Source organism: Acomys minous (assembly GCF_964271855.1).
Source record: "Acomys minous genome assembly, chromosome: 17".
NCBI classification, from domain to species: domain Eukaryota; kingdom Metazoa; phylum Chordata; class Mammalia; order Rodentia; family Muridae; genus Acomys; species Acomys minous.
In genome coordinates, this window is record NC_140500.1 from 57,252,004 (window position 1) to 57,276,266 (window position 24,263).

At 40.6% G+C, this 24,263-nt stretch overlaps 1 protein-coding gene across 9 annotated transcripts in view; it reads right to left on the reverse strand.

The window, feature by feature from the left end:
* Positions 1-24,263, reverse strand: part of TIA1 (TIA1 cytotoxic granule associated RNA binding protein) — a 31,100-nt gene that overhangs the window by 3,841 nt on the left and 2,996 nt on the right. For 2 of the 9 annotated variants that reach the window (XM_084766024.1, XM_084766019.1), the window contains exons 2-12: positions 18,345-18,441; positions 15,578-15,676; positions 12,062-12,116; positions 11,861-11,893; positions 10,537-10,624; positions 6,244-6,319; positions 5,231-5,339; positions 4,764-4,859; positions 4,565-4,649; positions 3,274-3,397; positions 2,210-2,355 (exon numbers count right to left, since the gene is read on the reverse strand). In XM_084766024.1, the coding sequence (XP_084622150.1) occupies positions 2,210-2,355; positions 3,274-3,397; positions 4,565-4,649; positions 4,764-4,859; positions 5,231-5,339; positions 6,244-6,319; positions 10,537-10,624; positions 11,861-11,893; positions 12,062-12,116; positions 15,578-15,676; positions 18,345-18,441 (1,008 nt within the window). Of the gene's footprint in view, positions 1-2,209; positions 2,356-3,273; positions 3,398-4,564; positions 4,650-4,763; positions 4,860-5,230; positions 5,340-6,243; positions 6,320-7,007; positions 7,074-10,536; positions 10,625-11,139; positions 11,827-11,860; positions 11,894-12,061; positions 12,117-15,577; positions 15,677-17,595; positions 17,696-18,344; positions 18,442-24,263 lie in introns of those variants that run through there. The other 7 variants (XM_084766021.1, XM_084766020.1, XM_084766022.1 and 4 more) reach the window with 7 other exon arrangements.

Consider the following 24,263-nt stretch of genomic DNA (forward strand, 5'->3'; position numbering starts at 1 on the left):
TTAAAGGTATGTGCCACCTTGATTGCCCTACAGTATATCTTGATATAATATACTTATAATCCTAGTTTATTTTTTAGAAATGTAAATAAAATGGTACCATTTAGGGTATATAAGGCCTATGACATAACAATGTATAATAAACCTTTTATAAAGGAAAAAAGAAGCCCAATGAATGTATCAAAGTACTGTTATTTCTCCTTCATTTCATCTACTCACAGGGAAGACCAGGGCCTGAGGAAAGTTCAGGGACATGTAAGCACGGACAGAGCTGCACTGGCAAACACCAGAAAAACAGGAGGAAGAGGATGGGCTAATGCCAGAGTTCTGTATCATCACAGACAAATGTCATCTGTGAGTCACTGGTTATCTTGGGAATGAGGAACCAAACTTGCTGTTCAAATGCTCTTGATAAAATGGGCAGTCACAAGTAACACTGGCAAATATTGGGAGGCTATCCAATAGCCTATATGGTGCAAGTGAAGGACCACAAAGTTTGAGGAAAGTTAAGTGTAGTGGATATAAACATATTTTTGTTTTGATCCCAAGTGTGGGATGGGGAACAGACTTGTGAGAGAACAGGTGATGTTTATCCACTTAGAAGTGAAACCACTTAATGGAGGAGCGTGGCTTTTGCCAGCTGAAAGACATCCTAGTATAGACTCTGAGAAGAGATAAATATACGAACCCAAAACAAGAGGCTGAGGTTTTTTGCATCTTGGTATTGTTTGCCTGTTTACTGCTCCACTTGGAGAGGCTCCTAGAGAAGGGGCTCTGGGTTCCAGCAGCCACTTTGGTGGAATTGCTGGTCTGCTGAAATCCTGCCAACTATGCCCGGGGAATCGCTCCCAGGAACTGAATACAACAAGGTCTACTCCTCCTGTTCCCCTAAATCTTTCTCTCCTATCTAGGGTAGGCAGGTTGGAAGGAAGGTATAAGCATTTGAAGAACCCCAAATAAAGTAGGTTTGGGAAAGGTGAAGCCTGCAGGAAAGCTCCTGGGGCAGCCTTTCACCTCAGAGGGCAGACTCTTTGACAGAGGAGCAGATGTACCAAGAGAAAGGGAAGTTTTTAGACAGCTAGTACCTATGTGGCAAGAGTCGCTCTCAATGGGTAAAGATTGTATATCCAGGGGCTGAAAGTTGGCTCAAGGGTTAAGGGCACTTGTTGCTCTTGTAGAGGACCCAGGTTCAATCCCCAATAGCCATGTGGTGGCTCACAACTATCTCTTACTCCAAACCGTCTCCTGACCACTGTAGGCACCAGGTGATAAACATGCAGGCAAGAGTCTCACAAATATAAAACACATCCTTAAAAAATATGTGTATCTGGGATTTAATGAATAAATAAATAAACTAATTTTAAAAACGTGTATTCAAAATAAGGAACTACAGTCATATGAAAGGCTTAGACACTATCAAGTACTTTTCACTAGAAAGTTGACTAAGTTGGGTGTGGTGTTGAACTCCTATAATTGGGAAGCAAAAACAGTAGAATTAAAGTTCAAGGCCAGCATGGGCTTCATCTGTCTCAGAAAACAAAAAATAGGAACTGGACAGATGGCTCACTGGGTCAAGGTATTTGCCACTAAGCTGGACAACCTGAGTTCGATCCCCAGGACGCATATGGTAGAATAAAGAACTTCCCCCAAGTTTTCCCCATGAGTACACAGTGGTACATGTGCTACACAAATAAATAAAAACTTTTCCAGGCAAACGTTTACCTGTGTGTGTGTGTGTGTGTGTGTGTGTGTGTGTGTGTGTGTGTGTGTGTGTGTTCATCATGCTTAAGACTGAGACCACAGGATTTACTCAATACTTAAAAGTTTCTTTCTGAAGTTTCCAAGGTTAAGGAAGGCAAAGAGAACTGGGCTTGGTGGCACACGCCTGTAATCCCAGCACTCAAGAGGAGAGGCAGGCAGATCTCTTTGGGTCCTAGGACAGCCAGGGCTCTGTTACACAGAGAAACCTTGTGTTTTGGGGGGAAAAAGAAATAGGGAAAGAGCCGGGCATGGTGGTGCACGCCTTTAATCCCAGCACTCGGGAGGCAGAGGCAGGAGGATTGCTGTGAGTTCAAGGCCAGCCTAGTCTACAAAGTGAGTCCAGGATGGCCAAGGCTACACAGAGAAACCCTGTCTCGAAAAAACAAAAAACAAAAAACAAACAAACAAACAAACAAACTAGGGAAAGAAAAGAAGGAGTGAATGTGCTTACTTGAATCCCTGCTGGCCCCACGGCTGGCCATACAATCCATAGGCAGGCACTTGCCAGCCATTAGGCACATACTGGCCAATCTGTTGCGCATTTCCGTACCACTGGCCCCACTGGCCATAAGCTGGTGGATATCCAATTTGATTTTGCTATCAATTAAAATTACAGATAAGTTAGTATTACTTGAAATTCTTTGAATATACAGTCTTAATACAGCACACAGCCAAAGAACAGGGCCATTACCACAACTGGAATAATAGGACAGGCCTGGGGGAATGAGGCTCAGTGGTAGAATAAGTGCTTACTAAATCTATGTGAGGCCTGGATTTCAATCCCCAGCATCTCTCTCTCTCTCTCTGTCTCTCTGTCTCTCTGTCTCTGTCTCTCACACACACACACACATTCATACACACACGGAAGACCACTGAAAAAGTACCATCGTACTGCTGTAACTATATGGTGCTCTATACAGCAGTCTCTGTAAGGCTCAGGCAAAAGACTAACGATAAAGACTGAACTTGGTGCTCATAACTGTAGAGGACTGTTTCCTCTAGAGTAGGAACGTTAGAAATCTGTGTGTGTGGTTTAAGGTTTTCCTCACTGGCTCCTCTATGCTCCATTTATAACGCCCTCATAGAAATCACTGTGGGGTTGAGTTTGGATGACTAGAGTTGCCTAGGAAAAAAAAAGCAGCAATACAAAAGTGTACATATATTTCTATATTTATTTTTTGTTCAGTAGGATCAAGCATGCTTTGAGTTCTCCAAATCAATGTGAATATATGGATCAAGTATTAAGAAAAGATTTAATACCCTCTTAGGTTTGGTGGAGCATTTTAAAACTCACTGTGTGAGAATACGACAACTGAGGCGGACACACTCATCGTGTCACCACGGCAACCCGGGACACACCCCTCCGTGACTATAGTACACGTAGGAAGAGCCCTTATACACCATGACATGAGCTAGAAACTCATGGACAAGCTCCATCAACACGCTTCGTTTTAAAGCAACCTCATTAGTAGCCCAGCAATTGCAATTCCATCCCAAAGTCAAGGACCCTCTCACCTGTTGCACAGGATTCATCACATCAAGAGTCTCCTTGCCCCAATAGCACTTCACCACATGCCCGTCAATGGTAGTACCGTTAACAGAAACAATTGCATGTGCTGCACTTTCATGGGCATTGAACCTATTGAAAACAATATTAAGAATCACCAATATAAATTCTTTTAAGTATTTATGAACACAAACTATTTTTAAAATGAAAAATAAATAAATAAGTTTGAACATTTGGGGGGGAAGAAAAGCAAAGCAACTATGAGAAAAAAAAACCCAAAAAACAGGATTCTAAGCACATCTTTAATCCCAGCACTCGAGAAACAGAGGCAGGTGAACCCTGTCTTGGGGGGGGGGGGAGGAGGATTCCGAAATAATCCTCACTTACCAACAAAAAAAAAAAGTGGCATATTTCCTTTGCTATGTTTTTCAAAGATCTTACAGCTATGGAGATTTTTCTTTTTCTTCCTTTTTAAAAAAATTTTTAAAAGACAGGGTCTCAAGCTGGGCATGGTGGTCCCAGCACTCAGTGTGGCAGAGACAGGCAGATCTCTGTGAGTTCAAGGGCAGCCTGGTCTACAAAGCGAGTCCAGGACAGCCAAGGCTACACAGAGAAACCCTGTCTTGAAAACAAAAGAAAAGACAGGGTCTCATGCAGTCCAGGCTGACCTTGAACTTCTGATCATCAATCACTCAAATGCTAAGATTATAGATCTGCGCCCCCAAACCTAGTATAGGAAATACATTAATGGAAGGCATGCTTTGTTGGTATTGGTCTGGAAAGAGGGAGTTACAAAAATGTATCAGTATGTAGCACTATCCCAGCACTTGGAAGATAGAGGCAGGTGGTGCTAAGTGAGTTCGAGGCCATCCAGGGCAGCACAGTGTGATCTTGTCAATAAAGAGTGAATAAGAAAAATGAGCACACAGCTATATACTAAAGACATTTCTGTCTCTGGCTTTAGTGTATCCAAGTAAATACATTTGAGCTGGGTCTCAAATGATCAAGCCAAAATAAATTCTTAAGAAAACCACTATACAGAGCTGAAGAGATAGCTCGGAGGTTAAGAGCACTCTCTGTTCTTCTAAAGGTCCTGAGTTCAATTCCTAGCAACCACATGGTGGCTCACAGCCGTCTAGAATGAGATGTGGTGCCCTCTTCTGCCGTGTAGGTACACATGCTGGCAGAACACTGTACAAACAAATAAAGAAATAAATATTTAAAAAGAAAGAAAACCACTATACTAAATGTTCAAATTTATTTCTGAAGAAAAAAAGCACTGAAAGAAACTACTCATACCGAACAAATGAATATCCTTTATCTGGGAAGACTCGAATTTCCATTATTTGTCCAAATGGAGAAAAAGTCTGACGCATTAGCTGTTCTGTTAGAAAACAAAAACAAAGAACATAAAGAGTTCACACTATTAAAAACCTATAAATATGAAACTTTTCAGATTAAGCTAGATTCAAGGTTCCACACAAGTAAACTCCCATACCTGTCAGTCCGGATGTCACCCCTCCACAGTACACAGTGCAGTTGCTAGGGCTAGACTGACTTACAACCTCATCATATGACAGCTGTTTGGTGTTTGCTGGGGAGAGAGAACATTTTCTATCTTCAAATTATTAGCCGTATTTGGAAGGTTTAACTCATTACTACCCTGCTACAATGGCAGTTTTCCTCAATCAAAATTCCTATAAAACACATTACATTTTAGCTTAGGATTAAGCCTCCCCCAAAATACATAAACATTACTCCATATGCTCTACTTAACAGGAGACTTGACATTAGAGATAATTATTGAAAATCGCAAAAATGAAAACTAAGTACATTTTCAACAGTAGTCTTGATCTGCTTCTCATCTATTTCTGCATTAAGTCTCCAGGAGCAGCTCTAACATTTAAAATCTAGTGTATTTTCTCTCCACAATTCCACACTGCTTCTCTTCTCGAATGCACCTACACTCATATGTACTCTTTGGAGCTGGAGGCTTTCGGGTTGCCCAGTTAGTTCTGATTTGTCTTCCACCAAGCCACTGGCCACCCATCTGCTGAATGGCATTTTCTGCATCCTGTTCCGCATATTAGAGACAACAAAGAAGCTGCAATTAGTTGACATTACAAACAACTCATAGCAATAAGGAAAACGTGATGCTTTTTGCAGATTTTAAAAAATGAAAATGCCTTAGGAAACACACATCTAACAGCTTTCCAAAATTGCAACATTGCTTTTAAGTTCCATTTCCTGGAGAATGGGTTTGGGGAATGCTAAAAAAGGGTAAGGATACATAGGGGCAGCAGTATACAGCTCTCTCAGTTTTGGTGATAGCAGCAACTACAAATTGTCCAAAGTATCTTGACAAAATGTTTTGGGCTATTTTGGTTGTAGGCATTTTTACTTTGCTTAATTTGAAACAGTATCAGTATTTTGCATGTGTTGGTGCTAAGTGACTAAATAATGAAACAGAATAGAACACACTGTTTTCTTTTTTCTTTTTTTTTTTTTTAATTTTTTTTGAGACAGGGTTTCTCTGTGTAGCCTTAGCTGTCCAAACTTGCTTTGTAGACCGGGCTGGCCTCAAAATCACAGGGATCTACCTGCCTCTGCTTCTCGAGTGCTGGGATCACAGGCATGTGCCGCCACGCCCAGCTTTTTTGCGAGACTGTTTTCTAGTGAAGATGTTTATTATCAATAAACTAAATACACAGTAAATAAAAAGACTGAAACAAGGCAGTGGCAGCACATGCCTTTAATCCCAGCACTTGGGAGGCAGAGGCAGGCAGATCTCTAAGTTTGAGGCCAGCCTGGTCTACAGAGCAAGTTCCAGGACAACCAGAGCTGTTACACCAAGAAACCCTGTCTTGAAAAACAACAAATCCAAAAAAACAACAAACAAACAAGAAACCAAACCAAAACAAGTTGAGCATGGTCCTCCTTCTCTACAGCACTTTATACACACTTCTGATTGTTCTCACCCATTTGTTGAAAAAGGAGACAAAGCCATATCCCTTAGACTTCCCTGTAGCCATGTCCTTTACCACTCGGGCATCTCTGAAACAGAACCCACCAGAAACTGAGTTTTATAAACGGTCCTCTGGGCATAAAATGAGAGCCAAATACAATTCATTTTTATATTTCACCTTCACTAACAGTAAACCATTAATATAAATTCACCTTTTATTCTATAAAACTTATTTATTGGCTAATGAGGGCTAATTTTATAGACATGCAAATCAATAATGTCTTAAATATAAGTCTATAATATAAAGAAAGTTTCTCACTTCAAAATGTCTTATGAACATCTAAATATTAAGCATGGTGAAAGCAGATGTTCCCATGAATTACTTAGTAATTAAAAGGTACTTAGGTATAATACATAGGCTTTCTTTAACCATGCAACTTATAATTTGCTATTTGGTGGCTATGCTACCTAATCATTCAAAAAATTAAAATACAAAGCTGAAAACTAAAGGATTAAAAAGCTGTATATTCCCTAAGCTAATTACTTCATTTCTCAGATGAATATATAACCCCATTCTGGGCTAGGGTAAATTTTGAGAATTTGACATTTTCAGAAATGCTAAATCACTGAAGAATACACAAACACATTTTACTTTTACACTATATAAGAAAAGATTTTATACTGAATTTCATAACAGCATTCATATTAAGATTGATTGGAAACTACAAGATATGAAACAAAGTTTTAAAAAGTCAGAAAGTAAAAAAGCACGCCAACATTTATCCACTGTGAACCGTAGCTTGTAGTTAGCCAGGGCAATGCTGTCCATTCTTCAGAGACACTCTGCAAAATAACCAGAGCCCTATTATTTGAGATTGAGTAAAAACCCAGCCACGATAGCTAAAACGCCATACCTCAAAAAACTGGACTCAAATTGTGCGTCACAGGCAAACTATTTTTAATTAGCCAGGTATGTCACAATGCTTGTTCTCTCAAGACACATGAACAAAACAGGCATGTTTACAACAAGAACCCACATCAGAAAGCCATGCAATGTGATTGTAAGTACACACAAGCATATTTTAGATCAGTTTAGAAGTGATTTATTAAGTGCAATCAAACTGGCAGATTCTGATGATTAGGGAAAGCTACTGTAAGTCACTTCACAGTAACTATTATCTACATGGCACACATGCATTTAACTTGGCAGTTGATTTATTTCAATATCAAAATTTGCTATATGGCCCTAAGCTCAAGAAACAGGAGGGGTTTAAGCTATATAAATTAGGAAAAATACTATTTTCACATTAACTATTCAATAGACCACCATTTACCCCACACCTTCTATAAATCAAACATGGTGTAAACCACCTAGAGACATCTACTATAAAAACCCATAAACATAGATATGAGACTATTTCTTTAAGTCAAGAAACAACATAAACAAAAATAAAAATGTTATGTTTGTTTTGCCAAATAGTTCTTTAAAACTTAGGAAAGCTAACTTCCTGTATAAGCTAACATTCAAACACACATTACCTTAACAAAAGAGCCTTTTCAATAAAAAAAATTAATATGCTAACAATTATGGTCCCAAAAGAAAATCCAAATACTGGGACTGGGAAGATGGCTCTGTAGATAACATGCTATCATACAATAAAAGGACCCAAGTTCAGATCTCCAGCATCTACATAAATGCCAGGACAATATGGCAGCTCACTTGTAATTTCAGTGCTTGGGAAGCAGAGACAGGGGAAATTCGAGGTAAGGGGGCTGGACTAGTAGAACTGGTGAGCTTTAGGTTCTAGTAAAAAACTGTGCTTCAAAGTATTAGGTGCAAAGTGATGGATGAAGACACTTGATGTTAACCTTTTATCTATATACACAAATACACGCACACACAAATATATACATATACATATATACAAACAAAAAATCTATACTAAAATATGATGTTGTCATATTTAACAAAAAAATAGAACAGTTTTTAATGACAAAGTGATGAAACTGTTAAATCTGAGGGTTATTTAACTTCACCATTTTTAAGCCTGTTGGGATTAAAGGTGTAATCCACCACACCCTATGAACTTTCTGAAGATCTTTTGTTCTAATAATTCTGGTGGAGACTTTCTAAAAGTATTTGCTAAGAAATCATATTCGTTTGTTCATTCATTCATTCATTCATTCATCCATCCATCCTTCCTTCTTTCTTTCCTTTCTGTTTGTTTTATTTTGTATTTTTGAGACTGGGTTTCTTCTGTGTGGCTTGGCTGTCCTGGAACTTGCTCTGCACACCACAGTGGCCTCGAACTCAAGAGATCCACCTGCCTCTGCCTCCTGAGTGCTGGGATTAAAGGAGTATGCCACCCCCTCTGGCTTTTTCTTTCCTTTCTTTTCTTTCTTTCTTTTTTTTTTTTCTGAGACAGGGTTTCTCTGTACAGTGTTGGCTGTCCTGAACTCACTTTGTAGACCAGGCTGGCCTCCATCTCAAGAGATCCGCCTGCCTCTGCCTCCCGAGTGCTGGGATTAAAGGTGTATGCCACCACTTCTGGCTTTTTTTTTTTTTAAATTGTGTGTGTGTAGGTCAGAGGACAGTTTTCAGGAGTCGGTTTTCTCCTTCCACCATGTGGAGTTCTGGGACTGACTCAGCTCATCAGGCTTGGCAGCACCTTTACCTGCTGAGCCATTTGATCAGCCCTTCAATAATTATTAACAATCTTTATCTTCTTCTCAAACTAAAATTCTCATCAGAAAAGGTAATTCAATCAAAATTAAAAATCCACCAAAATAGTTACTTCATTTGTTCACAGTATTAGAAAAGGCTGTTTTCTTTTTAATGCCTCAGAAGTATCAGCCCTGAAATATACTTGGCCCTTCCTTGTTTCTAAAATGACTCACACAAAAAGCAGCAGCCTGGATCCGAACAGAGCTCTTAAGCCTTCTGGGACTGTGACTACTCTGAGGACAGGACGAAACTTACCAAGACTCTCTACACCAAACTGAAAATGCACGCGATTCTGCAGAGAGGGGCTTTCAGAGCTGGAGAGAACAAGACCTGCCTACTCTAGATATTTGAAAGCAAACCAACCACTTCTGAAATCCTAACACAGCACATAAAAAACAATCAAGAAATTAAAACCTCACTATTTTCTTAACTAGTTCTCACAAAGACAAGTGTCATGTAACAGAATAGTCCATTTACAAGCTCCCACGCTGCTGGGCATGGTGGCACACGCCTGTCATCCCAGAACTAGGGAGGCAGAGGCAGGTGGATTGCTGTGAGTTTGAAGCCAGCCTGGTCTACAAAGCAAGAAGACAGCCAAGGCTACACAGAAAAACCCTATCTCAAACAAAACAAAACAACAAATAAGTTCCAATCCTGTCCTTCCTACCTCAAGATGACTCTCTCACCAACCAACTGCAACTCTCAACTGAAAACTCACCACAATGCTATGGGCATCTACTCTCCAATCTCCTCACCTTCTTTTTTTTTTTTCCAGTTTTGGTTTTTAGAGACAGGGTTTCTGCGGAGCCCTGGCTGTCTCAGACTCACTTTGTAGATCCACCTGTCTCTGCCTCCCTGAGTGCTGGGCTTGCTACACCGGCAGGGCACAATCTTCTCACCTTTACCTGCTGTTTTGTTAAAACTAGTCATAGCTTGAAATCCTTTTTTTTACTTTTGTTCTAGTGACACAGTAAGAAAGGAATCAGAAACCCTAAACACTTTCCCTAAACTCAACAATGGCTATTGCATAAGTATTGAAATTGCTTGTTATTCTTATTATGATATGGCATGCTTTTCAGACTTTCAAAGTCCTATTGTGAGTGCTACTCTGAATAAATACTGACAAATGGCCTAAAAGGCATGGCTACTATCACAAAACAGTACAAAGCACTATTTTTAAGTTTTAAAGTGAGAGCGAGGTGAAATGCCAAGGAAGTAATAGCTACCAACTCTTTTTTTCAATCAAAACTGTTAAGGTTTGTTTTGTTAAATTAACATAAAATACATGGAATCATACAAGCGCCTGAGTAAGTGCTTGAGTCGGGGCACAACACCTTCAGGAGTTTGAATGTACAGACGGACAGCAGTCTAGAAAGCACAGCTAACTGAGCAAGGGTCTAAGATGACCCAACATCAGGGACTATTAGTAGGACTACAACTTGCCGTCAGACTCCTGGATGATCTCTAAACAGTGGAATATGCTATATTTAAAGTGTTAAAATTAAGGTTCACAGCTACAACAAAGTTACAATTATTACATAAAATTACTTCTAATTGTTTTATTTATCTTTTGTTACTTACGAAATTCTTCCAAATGGTGCAAAAGCTGCTTTGATGTCTTCAGTTGTGATTTCTGGACTGAGGTCACCAACAAACACATGGAAATGATCTTACAAAGGAAGGAGGGAAGTGAAAAGAAAAATACAACTTCAGAATTTAAATACTACAACTGACCCAATAAAGTATTCTTAAAATGATACAGACTATATAATCAAATATAAATAAAATACTATCCTCGCTATAAAATCCTATTAGTCTTAAACATAACAACTCAAAGTTAACAACATAGGAAAGAGTCTTCTAAAAAAGACTGAGAGCTACCAGAAACTGGTAGTCACTGACTATTTACAGTCATTACAATCATTATAAGGGTCTAGGAAACAAACTAGGAACATATAAAAGCTTTCAGTTCTGCAAAAAAAGTAAGACTTAGTTATCATTCTAATAATAATTATTTACTATTACTCATTTTATTACTACATCTAGGCTTTATAAATTATAATTAAGTAGAGGTACTGCAAGTTATGAAGACTAGATTTGCCTTATTGAAGGCAATTTACTGAAGCTAGCTACATGAAATACTTGGTTTAGCCATTATTTTGTGAAGAACAATCAAAGAAATACCTTGCATTGCAACAGTTTGATGTTAAAGTATTTGACAGTTTTCTCAAAAGCCAACAGTTTTGGTTGCCCAGACATTACACCATTCTGTTTATGTGAATCCGTGTGCAAGTGAACTAAGACTGAAGGCAACAGAATGAAAACAGTGATCCCTTCACTTTAGATCAGCACCATTAAAAAAAAGCACTGGAGAGAAATAACCATCCCATGTTTGAAACTTTGTTTTCTGTTTTTTACAGACAATTCTCAAAAGAAACATTGAACAAATAGAACTTGCTGAGTAACACTGTAAAGTGGACACACACATCAACGCTGACAAAGTACATTTGGAAAGACAAGTTACCCCTATTTGCAGGCCTTAAGCAACACACTGGGTTGCTCTTCTGGAAACACTGTTTCAGGAGCAACTTGAGCACTGGAAGATCTGGGTATGAAGCCCAGGTGACCTCAGGGAAGTAGGGTATCTTGCCCTTTAGGTGGTGAAAGTATTTCTAAGGCATCAGCTGCTACCAAGGGGGACAGAGAACTTAAACTAGCAACAAAGTGATGGACAAGCCACACTTGGTCAACAACGGGAAGAAGGGAAGAGTATTGCCATAAATAAATAAAAATACTACAGCCTTCCCCCCCACTCCCCCCAACCAATATCAAATTAAAAAACTTGAGGTGGTTAGTGAATACCCTTTCAAGAGAGTTCATTTTATGTTTAAGAAGATACAATTACCTTGTGAACGCTGTGTGCTGACAACGGTACTACCTGATGACAAAGATTAGATTTGTTCTTAAATTTATTAACACAAACACATTAAATCATATCAGGATAACGATCAAAATATTACTGCAAACATGTATGATGTTATATGCTTTACAATAGAACTATGGGGTAAACGACAACAAATGCCCATAGGGCATTAAATGTACTTACTACTTGTGTCTTTCTTTTGACTGCTGGGGGTTGTTGCCCAATTCACTTTGACTTCCTAAAAAAATAAAAAATAAAAAAATTAAGGGGCTGGAAAGATGGCTTAGAGGTTAAGAGGACTGCCTGCTCTTCCAAAGGTCCTGAGTTAATTCCCAGCAACCACATGGTGGCTCACAATCATTTGTAATGTTATCTGATACCCTCTTCTGGCCTACAGGTGTACATGCAGACAGAGCACTGTATACTTATATAAACAAATAAATCTTTTGTTGTTGTGGTTTTTGGTTTTTTTTTTTTTTTTTTTTTTTTTTTTGAGACAGGGTTTCTATGTGTAACCTTGGCTGTCCTAGACTCACTTTGTAGTCCAGACTGGCCTCAAACTCATAGTTATCCGCCTGCCTCTGCCTCCCGAGTGCTGGGATTAAAGGCATGAGCCACCATGCCCGACTAAACAAAATTAAAAAATTTATATTCCATAAAAATAAAGCTCCAAATCACATTATCCTGTGACAGTGCAAAGAGAGGCAGTCAGGGGAGGCCTGTGCCAGTCTCAGCATCCATCCTCTGGATTAGTTTAACAAGTTCTAACTGGTAAATACACTTCAGTTCCTTTTTTGCTGTTCTTGTTTTTGTGAGAAGGGTTTCTCTCTGTAGCCTTAGCTGTCTTGGACTCACTTTGTAGACCATGTTGGCCTCAAACCTGATCCACTCTGTTCTCTGTTCCCAAGGGCTGGGATTAAAAGTGTGTGCCACCACTGCCCAGCTAGCTGTTCCTTTTTAAGATTGATTTTATTTATGTGTATGGCTGTCTTGCTTTTTGTACCTACTACTAGATATACACGCCTATAGAGAAGCCAAAGAGGGCAATGGATCCCCAGGAACTGGAGTTACAGAAGGTTGTGAGCTATCATGCTGGTACTGGGAATCTAATCCAGATCCTCTGGAAGGGCAATAGGTCCTCTTTTTGTTTTGTTCTACCACTGACTGTATTTTTGGCTCTGCCCTCTCTACATTTTACTCTAAGATGAGTCACTAAGCCAGCCAGACTGAGCTTGAATTCACTCTATAGACTAGGCAAGCCTTGAGCTAGTAATTCTCTTGCCTTAGCATCAAGCCCAGTTAATGTAGATATGTTTAACTGATCCTAATCTTTGCATATTTCTGCTGATGTTCAAATAGCTTTTTTAAACCTTTGGCTCCATTCTGTCTTGTCTTTGTTTTCGAGAAAGGGTCTCCTTATGTAGTTCTTGTTGTCCTGGAACGCACTATATTGACCAGGCTGACCTCTAACACACGGAGATCCACCTGCCTCTGCCTCCAAAATCTACAATTAAAGGTGTATATCACTATATTCAGCTTTCACTTTTTGGGGGGGGGGGGTCTGGTTGGCTGGTTTTCGGTTTGTTTTTGTTGTTTTTTGAGACAGAGTATCTCTCTGCATTGTCCTGGCTGTCCTTGAATTTGCTCTGTAGACCAGGCTGGCATTGAACTCAGAGATCCCAGGACAGTCAAGGCCACACAGAGAAACCCTGTCTTGAAAAACCAAAAAAATAAAAATAAATAAATAAATAAATATGAGAACTCAGAGATCCACCTGACTCTGCCTCCTGAAAAGGCGTGCGCCACTACTGCCAGCCACAATTTCTTTTTTCTTTTTTTAAATCAAAGTTACCCATACATTTCCCTTGGATGCCTCTCCATTAGTACTCCATTTTACTATTATGTTCCATTTAAATTTGAGTAGTGCCATAACTATCTAGTAATTATCCTTTGCACAGCACTATGGAGAAAAGAAGTTGACACAGGGCTCTGGTCTCTAGAGGCTTTAGCCTATAGTTTTATTTATTTATTCATTCATTCATTCGTTTTAGACTATGTAGCTTTGGCTGACCTAGAACCTGCTATATAGACCACGATGACCTTGAACTCATAGAGATATGCCTGCCTCTACCTCATTACTGATAAGATTAAAAGTGTGTGCCACTCTCAGGAGAGTGGGCCCCACACCTTGCCTTACTATCAAGGTAGAGCTGGTCCTGGTGGCATGGGTGTGAGGAGAGCTGGCCAGAGGGTTGAGAGCAGGAGAACCAATCCATCCTCTTGATGGCAGCCACAAGCAGGAGAGCTGGGCCTGGTGCCACTGGTGAAGGAGAACTGGCAGGATAAACAACACAGCTACTACCCAGGCTCAGATCCAGGGCCTTGAGTTGTCCCACTCCAACATCTAGCCCATCTATGAGCTACTGGAGTGCATGACGATGCTGGTCCTCTAGAGCGAAGCTGCAGGATCCAACAATAGGCTATCCCAAAGAAGGCCCAGTGAGGATCCAGCATTGATAGTGCAGCAGAAGCCAGAAGCCTAAAAGCACCCAACACTGCACTAAACATTTGTTTAGAACACTGGGCAAAAGGATATACTGTGTGACACACTGTAATTCCCGTAGCCAGATATTTTTTTTGCTTTGTTTTAATTTATGAGTTTTGTTTTTGTTTTTATTTTTTATTTTCTTTTGGGGAAAGGTTGCAAGGTCAGATATGGAAGGATGGGGAGGAGATTGGGGTGCATGATGTGAAATTTCACAAAGAATCAAAAAAATGCTAAAGGATGGTGGCTCACATCTTTAATCCCAGCATTTACAAGGCAAAGGCAGGTGGATCTGTTTGAGTTTGAGGCCAGCCTGGTGTATAGAGTGAGTTCCAGGACAGCCAGGGCTACACAGAAAAAACCCTGTCTTGAAAAACAAATAAAGAAACAAAAAAAGCCAGGTAGTGGTAGTGGTGTACACACCTTAATCCCAGTACTCAATAAGGCAGAGGCAGGCCTGTCTCTGGGAGTTCACGGCCAGCCTGGTCTATGACTCCAGTCCAGGACAACAAAGACTACACAGAGAAACCCTGTCTCAAAAAAAAAACTCAAAAAAAAAAAAAGTGTGTGCACCACTATACCCAGCTCCTTTTACAATTAGCTCCCCTAGGACTAAAGTTATAGATGATTGTGAGCTATCAAGTAGGTACAAGGCTCAAACTGAGGTCCTCTGGAAGAACAAAGTCAGTGCTCTTTTTTTTTTTTTAGATTTACTTATTTACAGTGCTCTGTCTGCATGTACACCTGCAGGCCAGAAGAGGGCATCAGATCCCACCATAGATGGTTGTGATCACATTATGTGGTTGCTGGAGACTGAATTAATGACCTCTGGAAGAGCAGTCAGTGCTCTTAAGCACTGAGCCATCTCTCTAGTCCTGACCTACCTTTTTAATACAAATACAAATAGCCGACTCTTTGCCACAAAGAGAATATAATGGTTCTAAAACAGAAACAAGGTAAAATCCAACTTAAAACGTTCTATTCCAAGAGCTAGGTATGTAGCTATATTGTAGAGTGCATATCCACCCCAAGCACTGCATAAAATTTGGTGTGGTGGCATACACTGTAGTCCTATCTGGAAGGTGGAAGCAGAAAGATGAGACAGAAAAATGTTACTCCAGTCCAAGTCACCTTCCGGAAGTCTGATAGCTTACCTTACCCATTATCTTCCGCCCATTCATAGCAGCCAGTGCAGCAGCTGCATGACGATGCTCATGGAATTCCACAAAACAGTATGGGTCATTTCCTGCTGTCTGTTGGAGAAGAAATACAGAAATCAATTTTAAGCTTTACTCTTGCACTTTAAAAAAATCTTCCCCCCTCTTCACCATATTAGAACTTCTACAGTTACCAGGCCATGGAGAATGACTCGCTCATTCCACAAGTAAATTTTCATACAAAAATAAATATCAAGTATGACTTTTCTGTAGCTCCTTTCTTGTTTCTTTTTGCAGTGCAATGGATTAAACCCAAAGCCTCATAGCCACTATATAAATAAATGCTCTACTATAAAGTATACTCTCACCCTGTATACTACATTTTACTGCTACAAACTGACACATCTTACTGCTTCTAATTTGTGGAATAATAAATAGAAAGCTGGGCATGGTGACACACACCTCTAATCCCAGCATTTGGGAGGCAGAGGCAGGCGGATTGATGTGAGTTTGAGGCCAGCCTGGTCTACAAAGTGAATCCAGGACAGCCAAGGCTACACAGAGAAACAGTATCTTGAAAACGAGAGAGAGAGAGAGAGAGAGAGAGAGAGAGAGAGAGAGAGAGAGAGAGAGAGAGAGAGAATCTTTTTTTTTCAAGGCAGGGTTTCTCTGTGTAGCCCTAGCTGTCTTGGACTGGGTAGACCAGGCTGGCCTTGAACTCACAGGGATCCTCCTGCCTCTCTGCCTTCTTGAGTGCTGGGATTAAAAGTGTGTGCCGCCACACTCAGCTTCCAGCCTGTTATTTTTATTTTTTGGTTTTTCTACAAGTTCTCTTGTAGTCCTGGCTGTCCTAGCTTTGTAGACTGGGCTGACCTCAGCCTCACAGAGATCCACCTGCCTCTGCCTCCCATATGCTGGGATTAAAGGTATGGACCACCACACCTGGCCTTCCAGCCTGTTCTTAAACTAGGTTTTGCATCCTAAACAGGCTCTGATAATATTTACAATAGGCTTTAGAATGTGGACTTCTAATACAAGTTCTTTGCCTGTTGAGAAGCATTTTAAGATTTCTTCCCCTGGGATCTAGAGAGCTGACTCGGAGCTTAGGAGCGCTTGTTACTTTTGCAGAAAACTCATGTTTGTTTCCCAGCACTCATATGGTGGCTCACAACCACCCATAAACTCCAATTCAGGGGATCTGACACCATATTCTCACCTGCATGGGTATGAGGCATGCAAAACAGTCATATAAAATAAAAAATTTAAATCAGAAAAAAAAATCTATCTATCCAGTATCAGGAATGCTTGAGGACATCCTGGGGGAGTCTAAAGCCATCCTGGACTGCTTAGTAAGACACTCTTACTGGGATACAAAAGCAAAACCTGGATTTTTCCTCTCCCTAATGTTAGAGCCCAAAAGCCAGGGTCATGTGCATGCTAAGGAAGCACTCTACCACTGAGCATACCTCTAGCTCAAGGAAGGATGCTGTTTGTTTATTTATTGACAGTCTATCTAAAGAGCCTTGGCTGGTCTGGAACTTACTATGTAGCCTATTGTAGCCTCCAACTTGTAGTGATCCTCCTGCCTCTGTCTCCTAAGCATGCACTATCACTACTGCTTCAATATATTTTATGGTAAATTAAACCAGAAAATAAATCCAATTGTCTGGACTTAGAAAGTGCAGAGTAATAAATTACTTTATAATCATTTAATTCTAAGGCTTTTAGGGAATTATTAAAGGTTACTAATTCAATAAACACTTTTTTATTCTAGAATAATTGAGATTCTGGGGATTGATAGCACATCTCTACCATTTATTTAATCGCTCAGGAGGCTGAGGCAGAATGTTTGAAGTTACAGGCCAGTCTGAATTACACAGACCCTGCCTCAAAAACAAGCAAAACAAACACCCAGATGATCGCCAGGCTATGGTGGCATATTGTAATAATCGCACTTGGGAAGTTAAGGCAGGAAGACTGCAGCCATTCTGATTACACAGCAAGTTCCAGATCACCTTGGATTATATGAACATGTCTACTGTGTCTGCACAAGGGACCACCAACGCTGACATCCGGCCTCCATACACGTCATTCACCTGTATATGCATACAATAAATTTTGTTTTTAAAAACTCGGTATCATAGCTGGGCGTGGCGACCCACGCCTTTAATCCCAGCACTTGGGAGGCAGAGGCAGGGGGATTGCTGAGATCAAGGCCAGCCTGGTCTACAAAGCGAGTCCAGGACAGCCAAGGCTACAGAGAAACCCTGTCTCAAAAAAACAAAAACAAACAAAACAAAACAAAACAAAAAAACTAGGTATCACTCATAGTTAAAACCAACTATATGAGTAAGTTTTCTATACATTAAGGTCTGGATAGGCATTCAAGAAAACCTTTAAAACTGAAGCTACAAATGCTTTTCATTATATATTATATTTTTCATTATGTCTAGCCCAATTCCCAATCTAATATTTAAACTTGTAGATCATTCAACCAAGTAACAATATAACAATTCTGAAACTTCAATAGATTTATAAGAGGCGTGCACACGTGCACACACAGACACCATCCTTTCTAAAAATGTTAGTTTAATTTTCTTCCTTAACTTAGAAAAAGAATTAAACTCGGCTGCCTACCTAACAGGTTATTTTTATAAATTCACTAAGATCTCGATGAATCTAAACGTTAGTAAAGTTCTACAGTAACGAGCTTTCATTAGTGCGTTTAAAAGACAAAAGGACATGGCGAGTGAAATACCCTTACATCCATAATCATTTTGCAGTTTTTACAAGGTCCAATCTGGCTAAAGAGCTGAAGGATGAGAGCTTCTGTCACATCTCGAGAAAGGTTGCCAACGTATCTGAAACACAGAGGGAAACAATTTATCACCTTAGATTTATTTTTTGCCAAGCATGGTGCCTCATACCTGTAATCCCAACATGCATGGATTCAAGGCCAGTCTAATCTACATGCTAAATTCTAGGGTAGCTATGGTTGCAGAATAAGCTCATGTCTCAGGGGGGAAATTACTTTTCATGTTTCTAAGCTGCTTGTTGAAAAATAAGTTTTGGGAGCACTCACAGATATCTTTGACTTTTCCCCCCACCGGGACAGGGTTTCTCTATGTAGCCTTGGCTGTCCCCGAACTCAGAGATCCAACTGCCTCTGCCTCCTGAGGGCTAGAACTAAAGGCATGTGTGACCACACCCGACTTCTTTGACTCTTTCAAGTCAAAACAAGCATCTTTAGATGTCCACAAAATATAGTTTCTTGTTTCTACTGTTCAGCATAGAGCCACTGTGACTGTGAGGATGCTGGAGGAAGCGGGAAAAGGGAGAAGCACTGAGAAACAACACTCAAGGGTTAGAAAAGGTGTACTTGGAAAGAGAAGACCACGTATCAAATGGAAATTTGTTTTTAGCCATGGCTGTCCTAGAACTCTGAAACTCTCTGTAGACCAGGCTGTCCTCGAACTCACAGGTGCTGGGATTAAAGGCATGCATCACCACACCACCACCGCCTGGCGAATGGCAATTTCTTTCTTTCTTCCTTTTTTTGGTTTTTTCACGACAGGGTTTCTCTGTGTAGCCTTGGCTGTCCTGGACTCGATTTGTAGACCAGGCTGGCCTCGAACTCACAGTGATCCGCCTGCCTCTGCCTCCCGAGGGCTGGGATTAAAGGCGTGCGCCACCACCACCCAGCTCCTTTTTCAAGACAGGATTTCTCTGTGTCACCTGGCTGTCCTAGACTCCACCTGTAACCCAGGCTGGCCTGGGACTCAGCAATCTACCTGCCTCTGCCTCCCAAGTGCTATGTGCCACCACTCCCAGCTTCGAATGGCAATTTCTTTCTGTTTTCTTTTCTTCTTTTTTTTTTCGGGGAGGAGGGTTCAAGACAGGGTCTTTCTGTGAAGCCTTGGCTGTCCCAGACTCACTCTGTAAACCAGGCTGGCCTCACAATCACGGTGATCCGCCTGGAATGGCAATTTCCTAACACTGGAGCCTACTACTCTGAAAATGAGAATTCCAAAAGGAAAATGAAGCGGCCTTTTGAACAGGAGCTCAGAACAGTCAGGAAAGTAAGCCTTAGAGATTGAGGGGCTGCTATTTTTTTTAAAAATAGAAGAATGCTTCTTAAATGTACAGAAAGTTTTAACAATGCAGGGTCAAACTCACACAACATTCACAATATGCCGAAAGATCAGAAATTCCTTGTCTATACAACTTAAAGTCAGTCTGGGATACACAAGATCTTGCTTCAGAGAGGGAGGAAGAGGAAAGAGAGAGAAAGGGAGAAGGGGGAGCCAGAGGCAATGTATTGCACATGCCTATAATCTCAGCCCTTGTCAGGCTGACGTGTTCAAGAGTCTGGAACAAATAAGGTGGGAGTTCATACCTTTAATCCTAGCACTGGGGAGGTGAAGGCAGGTGGATCTCTGAGTTCAAGGCCAGCCTGAACTACAAAGTGAGTTCCAGAGTTCCAGGACACCATGGCTACATAGAGAAACCCTGTTTCAAAAAACCTAAAAACAACAACAACAAAAAAAACAAAAAACATTGTCTCAGCCGGGCTGTGGTGGTACATGCCTTTAATCCCAGCACTCGGGAGGCAAAGGCAGGTGGATCGTTGTGAGTTCAAGGCCAACCTGGTCTACAGAGTTCAGGACAGCCAAAGCTACACAGAGAAACCTTGTCTCAAAAACAAAACAAAACAAACAAACAAACAAACACTGTCTCAAATGTAGGGATATGAAGAGCAATGAAATTAAAAGGGCAAATCTTCCTTATACAAATAACATAAGGACTGAACCTACTATCTCAGTAAGTTGTTAATGTTACCCTCAAGTTTTTTTAAATAAACAATGCTGTTTCAAGTCTATCAGCTAAATAAACCTCTGCTTCCAAGTGCTGGGATTAAAAGGGTGTGCTATGTATATATTAGATATATAATTATAGTCTATAGATATAGATATATAGACAGGGTCTCTTTACATAACCTTGGCTGGCCTGGAACTTAGAAGAGATCCATGTTCCTCTGCCAGTGCTGGGATTAAAAGGGTGTGCCATTATACCTGATTTCAATATACTTTAAATACATTCCTCATATGCTTACACTACTCAGTTTTGTTTTGGTTTTTTTGTTTTTGTTTTTAAAGATTTATCTATTTATGATCATGTACACAGTATTCTGCCTGCATGTACACCTGCAGGCCAGAAGAGGCACCAGATCTCATTATAGATGGTTATGAGCCACCATGTGGTTGCTGGGAATTGAACTCAGGACCTCAGGATGAGCAGGCAATGCTCTGAACCTCTGAGCCCTCTCTAGCCCTTGTTTTTGTTTTGTTTTGTTTTGTTTTCTTGTGACTTGTACTTACTATCTTAACACAAAACTTTGTACTGGAGCAGTTAGTTACAAGCCGAGATTCCTTGTCATTATATCTGTGAAAACTGAACCTACGGCCTTTGCCATCCCCAGTCCTTTAAAACTAACTTCCCAATTGTGAAAGGGAGTCTTGTTAGGCTATCATGGCAGGCCTTGAACTTGCAATCCTCCTGACTCACTTTCCAGAGTAGCCCCGATCACAAGCTTAATCACCAGGCCTTAGCTCCAAGCTCATCAAATACCATGCTGGCCTTTACTGTAATCCTTTTGGGGTCATGTACTAATGTTGTGCAGAACCATAAAGTCAAGTCAGATGTAGAAAAAGTTAACTACTAATGTCAGTAAGATGAAAATTGTCCTGTTATAACAAAAATATGCGAGACTGGGTAACACCCACAGGTTGGTTTGGCCTGATTCTGATGGCTGGAAAGTCCAAAGATGACACTGGCATTTTTGAGACTCCTTAGCTGCATCACATGTTGAAGTGGAAACGTCACATATAGAAATGCCCCAGTACCTGGGCTGGTTTTGCTGTTAACAACTCAGTCTTGGAAGAACTACATCAATCATTTCCCAAGATAGTATTCCTATGACTTTACAGCCTTTCATTAGAACACACTTCTTTTGTTTCAATTTTTGTTTGTTTTTTGAGACAGGGTTTCTCTGTGTACCCTTGGCTGTCCTGTAGCTCACTCTGTAGATCGGGCTGGCCTCAAACTCACAGAGATCCGCCTGCCTCTGCCTCCTTTGCCTGCTGGGATTAAAGGTGTGTGCCACTCCACCCAGCTCGGGCTTGTTTTGATTTCCTTGAAACAAGGTTTTGCTAGATAGTCCAGACTAGTCTTGAAGTCTTATCTTCCTACTTCCACTTCTGAAATACTAGGGTTATACACACATAATTAGGACTCACCTCTTAAAGGGCCTATCACCTCCTAACATGACCATTCAGGGGTCCAAGCTTCCAGGGCATGAACTTTGGTGTTGTTTTCTCTGGCATTTAACACTGGTTGTATCTGGAACCAAGCTGGGAAAGTAGGCACTACTGGAACCCCTCAGTTTGTGTCACAAATAAACACACATGCACACCAGCGTATAAATATAATCTTGGGTTTTTTTTCCAAGACAGGGTTTCTCTGTGTAGCCTTGACTGTCCTGGACTCGCTTTGTAGACCAGGCTGGTCTCAAACTCACAGGGATCTGTCTACCTCTGCCTCCTAGGTGAGCAACTTTATCCCCTGAGCACTACGGATTTTTAAAGTGGATAACTAAGTTTCCAAATAGTTGTAAAAACCAGGTATGGTGTAGGAACACTCCTGTAACCTCAGCATTTGGGAGACAGGTAGAAAGACCAGGAACTCAAGGACAGCACCAACTATGTAAGACCCTGTGCTCAAGCTTCCCATTCCCATCTAAAATCCAAAGTAATAAAAACGAAATCCAAAACTCTGGAAATATTCATTTTTACTAACACAGCTCTAGACAGGTAACTTACAAAAGAATTTACAAAGTAGAATTTTAGATTGACTTTTTTAGCTATATCATATTAAAATGTGTGGTTTTATAATAGAAAAATCAAAAATTTGAGGGAAAAGGTTAAGTAGATTTTTTAACTAATGATAAATTATTTATAAGCAGAGATTTTTTAAAATGTATTAGGAGCCAGGTAGTAGTGATGCATGCCTTTAGTCCCAGCAAGAAGATCACTGTGAGTTCCAGGACAGCCTGGTCTATAAGAGTGAGTTCCAGGACAGCCTGGTCTATAAGAGTGTGTTCCAGGACAGCCAAGGCTACACAGGGAAACCTTGTCTCACAAAACCAAAAAGAAAAAAGAAGTATTAAATAACTATTGTCTAGAACAGTGGTTCTCACTCAACCTGAGGGTCACGACTCTTTTAGGCGTAGAACAACTTTTTCACAATGGTCCCATATCACATACCTTGATTATCAGATATTTATATTATGATTCAAAACAGAAGCAAAATTAAAGTTATGAAGTAGCAATAAAAATAATTTTATGGTTGGTGTCACCACATGAGGAACTGTATTAAACCTTAGGAACCACTGGTGTAGAGCCCTGCCTGGAATATATCAAGTGTCCTATAAATGCCCTAAGGAGAGGCTGGAGAGATGGCTCAGAAGTCTAAAGCGGTAGCTGCTCTTGCAGAGGACACCGGTTCAACTCTCAGCACCCACACGGTGGCTCACAACTATCTGTAGCTCCAGACCCAGGGGATCCAACATCCTCTTCTGAACTCTGCAGATACCAGGCCTGCTGGTGATGTGCATACATGCAGCAGGCAAACCATTCACACATATGAAGTAAGGAAATAAAGAGAGCAATGATTCTAAGACTTGTTTTTTATTAGGTCTTTGTAAATTCTGTAGAATTTACGTGGTAGCTCACGTAACCATCCCTAACTCCAGTTCCAGAAGATCCAATACCTTGTTCTGACTTCTGAAGGTTCACATACACACATGCAGGCAAAATACTATTACAACTGAAATAAAGCTTTAAAAAGGTTTTCAAGTATCTTATACAGACACCAATAAAGCATAGCAGTGTGAATTTCAAAATGCTAAGATGAAAAAGGAAAGACTTTCTACAAATACTAATACAGATATAATCTTTCCAAAAACAAAGGGCCATGCCCTAAGTATGGCATCTTTACTAAAAAGCTAGCTCAAGGTCCCACAAATTATCACGATATTTAATATATCAAGAAAGTGTAAATTAGTGTGGTGGTACCAGCCTGTAATCCCAGCACTTGGGAAGCAGAGTCAGAAGGACCGGGACAGGCTTGGAAGCCACGAGTTCCAGGACAGCCAACATGGGAGGGAGGAGAAGAAATGTAAACTGGGCATGAAGACTTTAACCCTAGATTTGGGATTGAAATGGAACTGATAGTTCTGAGCCAGTGTAGTTATGTAGCAAGTTCAAGGACAACTTGGGCTACATATAAGGAGACTCTGATCTTTTTTTTTCAAAGACCACTTTACAAAGCCGGGCGTGGTGGCACACGTCTTTAATCCCAGCACTCTGGAGGCAGAGGCAGGTGGATCGATGTGAGTTTGAGGCCAGCCTGGTCTACAAAGCAAGTCCAGGACAGCCAAGGTTAACAGAGAGACCTTGTCTCAGGGGAAAAAAAAAAAAAGACCACTTTACATATACATTAAAAATGCCAACTTGTAGTGGCGCACACCTTTAATCCCAGCACTCAGGAGGCAGAGGCAGGTGGATCTCTGTGAGTTCGAGGCCAGCCTGGTCTACAAAGCGAGTCCAGGACAGCCAAGGCTACA